The 7,831-nt window shown below is 45.4% G+C and overlaps 2 protein-coding genes across 10 annotated transcripts in view; both read right to left on the bottom strand.

Moving 5' to 3' along the window:
- Positions 1–134: 134 nt before the first annotated feature.
- ndufa7 (NADH:ubiquinone oxidoreductase subunit A7) lies at positions 135–1,776 on the bottom strand. The gene is made up of 4 exons (XM_053848452.1): positions 1,633–1,776; positions 1,418–1,467; positions 1,056–1,193; positions 135–324 (listed from the first exon to the last, which is right to left on the bottom strand). Exons 1-4 carry the CDS (start codon positions 1,681–1,683, stop codon positions 246–248), a joined length of 318 nt encoding a protein of 105 aa, XP_053704427.1. The 5' UTR covers positions 1,684–1,776; the 3' UTR covers positions 135–245.
- Positions 1,777–2,467: 691 nt separating this feature from the next.
- The window catches only part of mast3b (microtubule associated serine/threonine kinase 3b), a 37,551-nt gene continuing 32,187 nt past the window's right edge, over positions 2,468–7,831 (bottom strand). For all 9 annotated transcript variants that reach the window (XM_053858708.1, XM_053858727.1, XM_053858717.1 and 6 more), the window contains 4 exons: positions 6,568–6,794; positions 6,375–6,497; positions 6,171–6,307; positions 2,468–6,100 (listed from right to left, as the gene is read on the bottom strand). In XM_053858708.1, coding sequence (XP_053714683.1) covers positions 4,882–6,100; positions 6,171–6,307; positions 6,375–6,497; positions 6,568–6,794 — 1,706 coding nt within the window. In that variant the 3' untranslated portion in view covers positions 2,468–4,881. The remainder of the gene's footprint in view (positions 6,101–6,170; positions 6,308–6,374; positions 6,498–6,567; positions 6,795–7,831) is intronic.

The raw sequence follows: 7,831 nt of genomic DNA, 5'->3' as shown, positions 1-7,831 counted from the left end.
CTTTGCTGCACTCTTCAGTGAAGGGTCACATGCCTCGGTCAACTGTTTGACTAGGACACCCCCACATTCTTATTCAATTGGAGGCTTGAGCTCAATTTCATGTCTTTATTCTCACGGAAGAAGGACAGAAAGTGGAATATTAAACACATTTTATTCACATTTTCTATGTTACAGAAAGGACCAGCAGACATGGTGAGGCTTCAGAAGCAGATTCCGACGCTGACTGCGCTGCTCAAACGGTAGAGCTAATCAGTGGAGAGTGAGGGCCACTTGTACACAGGACCAGGGGTCACGGGGCCTTTGGCGGGAACTTCAGCAGCTTGGCTGGAAACAAAACAAGAAAAACAAACTTCATGTTTGACAGTGACAACAGAGCAACAATACTGGCGAAGATGATACAGTTACAATGTTTGCATTAATGCTAAGTATTATCGTAATTTCCGGACCATAAGTCGCTACTTTTCGGCTTCTACGTTTTCACAACTGATATAAGGATTTATACAGGCAAAAGAGCATCATGCTGCCACAATGTTGAGCCTCGTCACATCAAAGCCATGAAATCACAGCTGTTTTATTGACCCTAAAGCACTCAAAAGGCGCTGTTTTCAGCCGAGTGTCCGCAGCTCCGCCAACATGAGTCAGTCTCCATGCTGGAGCCCATTTACAAAACTAGTTTCTCATGCATTTGTAAGCCTTTCTACACCGCAGACAGCACCACTGCACGCTCGGCTTATAGATTTTCCTTCCTAAATTTAGCAGTTTGGGCTAATATTCCTGTGCGCTCTATAGTCTGGAATTTATGGTAATTAAATATCCATCTTTCATGTCACATCAAGGGTCTGAAATTGGAGATAATGTCATGTTTTTCTGTTGAAGAACAGCGGTAGTAGTTTAATCCTCACAGCATAAAGCTGTTTGAGTCTTCTATGGTGTCATGATGTTTGATGTTTCTTGCCCTACTGTGTTTAAATTCTGCGCGAGTGAGGCAACATTATTAAAATCACTGAACCATTCAGTGAAAGCAAAGCTTCACTCGCTGATCCAAGACGCCCGACCTTCCAGCGGTGAGTGCTTTCTGCGACGACATGACCACGGTAGCAGGGCTCGACTCTCTCCGTCCATCTCTGGTGAAATAATAGTTGTCTGCAAACTTGTGGCTGGGACCCACCGCCAGCTTGGGTGGTGGCTGCGTCCTGAGGAGGACAAGGAAGTTTTACAGAGCCATGCTGATGTGCAGGAGGTGTTTGGACGGCACCACTTATTAATATGGAGAAACACAGCAGGAGCTGAACACATGTAAGAGAAAGTACAGTGCGGGAATTGAACTGGACAATAACTTAAATGTAAACCGCTGTCGAAGCAGGCGAGCAGGTGGTTGTGTTCTGAAATGTGTCCAGCGTTCATCTGAAACGCTCACCTTTTAGCGACTTCTTCATATCTCAGCTGAAGTTTGGCTTGCAGGTCATGCTGAAAGATAATGTGACATTACAGAGCGCATTTAGCTGAGACAAGCTAGCTGACATAAACAAGGGGTCGTTAGCAAAAGCGTTCCGTACGCTCCATATTGACATCTGGGGCACGGGACTATGTTTCCGTGACGTTGACTTATATGTTTGTCACATCGTTACTCACCCCCGAGAGGAAATTTCGAAGCCTTTGGATGATTCTTGTAGCGGTAGCCATGTTGGCTGTTGTGAAGGACACTCTTCTTCTGCGGCGACGCAGCGTTTCCTGACGCGACACTGACACCCAGTGGCCAGTTACGGACACTTCACCCTGTGCATCGTTTATGAGTTTTGTATTTTGATGAAGCGCTTGGTGCAGAGACGTGTTGAGCAATACTCGTTATTGTTATAGATTGTAGTCAGAGCTGGAATACAAAATCAAAACTCACCCGTCAGATCGCACATTATTAGAACAAATAAAGATGACTCGCAACTTGGGCGCAACTCGGAATAATCGTAATTATAATTGTATTTTGTTTTATTATTATCAATATGAACGTAACGGACGAAAAACGTCAGAAACGGAAGTAGCGTGATTCCAGCTTGCATCTTTCACTGTCCCGCTTTGATAAAAAAAAAAATAATACAAGGATAAAAGGTTAATTCTGGTTCAATATGTCGTGCAACAGAGTCACAAAAGTGACATTTGCGTTTCAGACACACTTCATAGAGGAGTTTTAACTCCACTAGACATGATTTATTAAAGCAATAATGTGTAATGAAGGAGAAGACAATGTTGAGTAGAAAGATTGGGGATGAGACTCAAAACCCATCACTCAATCTCTAGTCTTCATGTATTTCCTATTGTCAACATTACTGATGAAAAGTATTACAGTAACGTCATCTATCGGTTAATACTGCACGGTCCCTAGTTGCAAGCGGGCGTCTGTGTACGTGCGCTGCGTGACGGACTGGTGACCTTGTCCAGCTGGAGGAAAATAAGTGAATTATTCAAAGAGAAATACAAACTTTATTTGATCCACAAGAGGACACAGTATCGGGCGACGCCAGTCTACCATGCAGCATCAAGTATTACAGATGTGAGTTTGTCTCATGCAGCATGCACTGAAGAGTCCACAGGAGAGATCACTGCACATTGACAACATGGTTTCCGCGTAATTTAGCACCAGCTGAGGAGCTTTACGGATAAATCTAGCAGTGAACAGTCATCATCCAACAATATCAGGAGGTGTTTGTAAAGAAACAAGAGTGGAATTTCAGTGACGAAACTCAGAATGCTGATGTAGAATTGCACACAAGTACTCAGCACCAGGTTGCAATTTATTTCGCTTCAACAGTAACCTCATCAGCATGGTGCTAATTTACCATTATAATACCAGTGAAAAGTACCAAACGATATTTGATATGCGACTTCAATTACCAGCTTATAAAAAAACAGCCAGAGAATATAAATGTTTGTACAGTACATGGCAACCTCTGTAAACAACTGTCAGGTAGAAATGGCCAGCGATTGTTCTCCTGAAGACGTCGATCTTACACAGGAAGCTGCGAAAAGGTTGTTCGTGTGGTCACTTCCTCATGTGTGATGCAGACCAAAATGTAAAAGAAAAAAAAAAAGACAGTACGTCAAACACAGTCCAGCCAGAAACATTTTGGTTTCAACAAAACCACATGCCGCATGTGCAGCACAAACATTCACCAAGCCATCGTACGAGCTTCCAACTTCAGCAGCTCGATGCATATGCGCCGTCCTTCAATACATACAGGAAACATCCCTCATTTAAAAAAAAAAAACAAACACTTGTTCAAATGAGCCCTGGGTTTTTAAGTGAGTCTCTCTGCAGCATTCGGATACAAAAAAAACCCCCCAAAAAACAAAACAAAACAGTAGTGCACTTTTCTCCCAGATGTAAACATCACTACACAATTGATTAAGTAGGAACGGCTCACGTGCTTGTGCGACTCAACGGATACAAAAGCTACAGTTCCAGGAAAATACAGGACATTTTCAAACCTGAATCAACACAGCGGAGCAGGAAGCAGGGAATCGTGCAGCACTCCTGATGCAGCAGCCGCATTCTCAACCTTCAAAATGTCGATCAAAACATTTGGAAAACCACCTGAACAAAGTTTGTGGAAGAATAACATCTGCATACGAAGACCTTGTGATTAGAAAACTAGCTACTTTTGGCATTTTAATTTTGATATTTTCAATGAAATCCTCTTGATATTCTTGGCTTTGACTCCAACAAGGAGGAAAGATTAGACCGTGACTATTTCACCCAACCTTCCGTTGATTGTTTAGAATATTCTCTGGACCAGAGTTGCATCTTTTCAACAATGAGTTGTGCTACAAAGTTCAACAAGGTAATACACGTGGAACTAGACAGAAACAGCGTTGTCGCCACAGCAATGTAAACAACAGGTCATTATTCAAACACAACAGTTTGCTGTCCGTTTTCAACCACCACAGAAATAAACCCGACATGTAAGCTGACCTCGGATCGCTGTAGTTCGAGTGGCGGAGAAACCGCTCGACGCTACAGAAGCTGGGACAAAAACAGTCCGCTCCATGAACGATTCATCAGAAATTGTATTCATTTCTCATTAATTCTCAACATGTTTTGACTTAAACCACACAATTGTGACTTTTCCTTCCCTGATGCAAACAGACTAAATCAGTCGAATAAACACTGCTCAGACAGAAACGCAGCAAAATATTTATTGATCATTTGACGGAAGATATTAACTAACTTCTTGTGGTTGTGTTAGGATTATTTCTACGCCTCGATTATTTATTTATTTTTTCTCTCTAGAGTTGCATCACGTCTTACTCTACGTGTTTCCAGATATGATCTGAATGAAGTCTCACTTTTTGATTTGCCAATAAAGCTACTATAACTCATGGGTGTAAAATTCTAGTATTTTATGTTAATATAAAAGCCATTGGTCAAGAACATTATGGGATAAAAGTCACAATGAGATGAGAATTGGAGGAAGTGTAAATGAAATTACACCATAACTTCAGAGTTTTAAACGATTGAAAACAATGGGAGATGGAACCACCTGACCGTGCTGAAGTGTCCGTCGCCTACTGACGCAGGTGGACATCAAAAACACCAAATGTTGGATAAGATCTAGATCTTTTGGTCCGTCGATCATTACCAGCTTTTCTCTACCTAAACTGTTTGTTTAAAAAAATACTTATCTTTAAAAAAAATCCAGCTGATTGACACGCAGCCACTTTTCATGGGCTTCATAGGAAAGCCTTTCCTCTCTGACCTCGTCCTAGATTACAAAGGTAATAAATAACAGCCGAGCGTCACAACGCTTGAGAGCAAATATTTACAACTATTTAAAAAAATTCAAGTGACATCTCCCTGCAGTCAGAACACCATCCACAACAGAGTGCAGCCTAGTGTGGCGTCCTCTGCGGGGCTTTGTGCGTTTCCTGTCCCAGCTCTTTCTCAGGTTGGACGGCAGGTTTGGTGGAAGTGGTTACTGTTTGTTCACCGTCGCTGTTTTCGCCAGGGCTTTCCTCGAGCTGCGTTGCCGCCACTTCAGTCTTCTCGTCCGTGTCATCCCCGTCTGAACAGGGCTCCCACTCGTCCTGCTCTTCGCTCTCTGTGGAGCCCTGCACGGCAATCTGGGGCACCAGAGTGAGCCTCCTCACCACCGGCACCTGCAGCTCCAGCTCCTCGCTGCTCTGAGGTCGGGTGAGGATCCAGGAGGTCCTCTGCTGCTGCTGCTGCTGGGACGGAGCGAGGGTGACTGTGGAAGTGCTGGTCGACGGAGTGCTGGTTTTCTCCTCCGGCTCGTCGAAGCTCACCTCCTGCACCGCCTCCTGCTTCTTGAAAGAGTCCCTACGTTCCGACAGGTTGAGCTTCCTCATCACCACCAGCTGCTCGGACCGCTCCAGCCCTGAATCCCAAATCCTCTGGTTTCGTCGGTCGTGAGAACCTCCGCAGGCTCCGTCGACTTCAGAGTCTGCCAGCAGCTCCGCCTCACCATAGAACGGCACTTCCAGCGTGTGCCTGCGCGGCGTGTACAACTTCTTGTCAGCGTGATACACACCTGACAGCTTCTCAGCAGACTGGACCCTCTTCAGGAGGGGGGACCGTGGGGGCTCAGCGCTGCGCGGCCGCACTATATGTCTGACGATGGTGGGAGGCGAAAGAGTTTTGCCGTGGTAGGCGTGAAGGGTTTTGGCAAAACTGGGCAGCGGAGACGGAGAGCGCTGAGGCGAAATGGGCTGATTGGAAGAGCTGCACGCCAGCGGCGACGGCGGGATGTTGCTGGTGGATTTCCGACGGCCCACTTTGGTGTAGCGCTGAGTGCTGAGCTTGGACCCGAGGCCGTGCAGGGAGCTGGGCCGGATGTGTGCCGCTGGAGAACTGGGAGAACTGGAGCAAGGCGACGTGCTCTGCGGAGAGTTGCTGCTGTGTTCGCTGATGGCCTGGTGGTCCGGGGCGGGACTGCGGCACGGCGTGGAGGGTCCTGGAGACAGACTGTGGGTGGGGGAGCCAGGAAGACTCTCGCTGGAGGACACCGAGTGGTGCAGACCGGAGGAGAAGCTGCGGCTGCTGTGCATCACCGTGCTCTGCTTGGACAACTTCTTCAACACGCTGCGCCGTCTGAAGCCGGGCGAGGCGTGGATCACAGTTAGACATGCGCACTGAGACCATGATGTCTGGGGCAGCTCACCTGTCGTAGTTGTCTCTCCGTCGGCTCTTCTTGCTGCGGCGAGCCATCTTGCCTTTGTGTTTGGTCTTCCTCGCAGGACCCACTTTGATGGAGGTGTTCTCCAGCGCAATGGTCTGCAGCATCACCTTGTTGCCGCTCTGCAAATGTCAGGGTGAACATTTTAGACAGAGACGACAACAGAGGCCTGACAAGGTGGAGTCTGACCTTCAGCAGCAGCTCGATCATCTCAGTGTGAACCAGACCCTGGACAGACTCTCCATTGACGTGCGTGATGAGGTCACCGGTGCGAAGACCAGCCTGGTGGGCGGGGCTGTCCTCCACCACGCTCTGACACAGCAAACAAGACAATGTTAAGCAACATCCTCAGACACGACGATGAACTGTGTCCGGCACGCACCGACACCATGTGATGCACGGTGTAGACGTCGCTGTCGCCCATGTAGACGCGGATGGCCTGCAGAGTGAAGCCGTACTTTTTCCCTGAAGTGTGGATGACGATCGGGGGTCTCAGGCTCGCAGGGCTGAGCGACAGATCCCTGTTAGGGGAGGAGTCACGGGAGGAAGGGTTGGAGGAAAGGGACCGGGGGGAGATGGGACTGGGCTGAAGGCCTCCAGTGGGGTCATCTGGAACACAAAATTGAACTTAAAGCTGAGCAAAAAATTCACAAATGTCATTTCTAAGGGTAACTGGCGTAACAGACAAACGACAGAATCACAACTTGAGTTTTCAACAAAAAGAAGTTTAAACCAGACAGGCGCTTAATTACGCAGTATTATTGCCATAGACTTAGATTATTCATGTTGATAATATTTGGCGTGCAATGAGGTCTTAGGGACAGCAGGTGGCAGGATCGTCACGGAGCTTCTATGACAGCGCTACATGGTAACGTTACCCTAAATGAAATCCGTTCGTCTCATTATCAATACTTGTGAGTGTAATGAAAACCGCGCATAATATTAATGAGATATGATATATATTGTATTTCTAGTGTAATAATCAGAAGACATTGATAAACACAAGTTAGTACAACAAATTTAAATTATCATTCCACCATGAAAAACGGACCTTCTGAAATATACAACCCTATAACATTTATCAAAGGTGAATGTTATAGGGTTTTTTTGTTTTTGTTTTACCCTCCTAAACATATTTGGTGCATATCTTGTGAAGTTGGCAGAATGCCTGAGCTCAACGCTCCCCAGGCAGCAGCCAGGGTAACTTGCTGAAACGGGAAAAATAAAAAATGGAGGTACATTTTATCACCATAATCCAATGAAAGTCGACTTTTAACAATTTAACAATTATTTGATCATATGTTGACATATAAGCCCTTAAAGTTTCACTGAAAGAAGAGTAATAATGACAAATACTTAGCGCAAAATTGTGAGTTTGTTTTTAAATGTTCATTCAATCATTCTTTAAAATGCGAAAACATAATTATCGCATTTACAAATGCAAATTGCACTCGAGGGTGGATTAAAATGAATATTCAATAAGGATGCAATATTGGTTATGATTATGATTGATTATAATTATGATTGTTATGATTATGATGATAGTGTGTGTAGAGAACACATTTTCTACTGTTGAGGTCCACAGTAGTTGGCCTCGATATCACATCTCATGTGCTGAGGTCTTCAATTTTGTAAAACATACCCAC

The sequence above is a fragment of the Synchiropus splendidus genome, chromosome 1 (genome assembly GCF_027744825.2).
Source record: "Synchiropus splendidus isolate RoL2022-P1 chromosome 1, RoL_Sspl_1.0, whole genome shotgun sequence".
Taxonomy (NCBI): Eukaryota; Metazoa; Chordata; class Actinopteri; order Syngnathiformes; family Callionymidae; genus Synchiropus; species Synchiropus splendidus.
This window is presented reverse-complemented; position numbering and strand designations above follow the sequence as displayed.

Bases quoted from the DNA above. Each gene is read 5' to 3' on its own strand.
- ndufa7 (XM_053848452.1), bottom strand. From the start codon at position 1,683: ATGGCTACCGCTACAAGAATCATCCAAAGGCTTCGAAATTTCCTCTCG. The intron at 1,194-1,417 runs GTGAGCGTTTCA...TGTCCTCCTCAG, and splicing joins TATGAAGAAGTCGCTAAAAG to GACGCAGCCACCACCCAAGC. The intron at 325-1,055 runs GTCGGGCGTCTT...TTTTGTTTCCAG, and splicing joins AAAGCACTCACCGCTGGAAG to CCAAGCTGCTGAAGTTCCCG.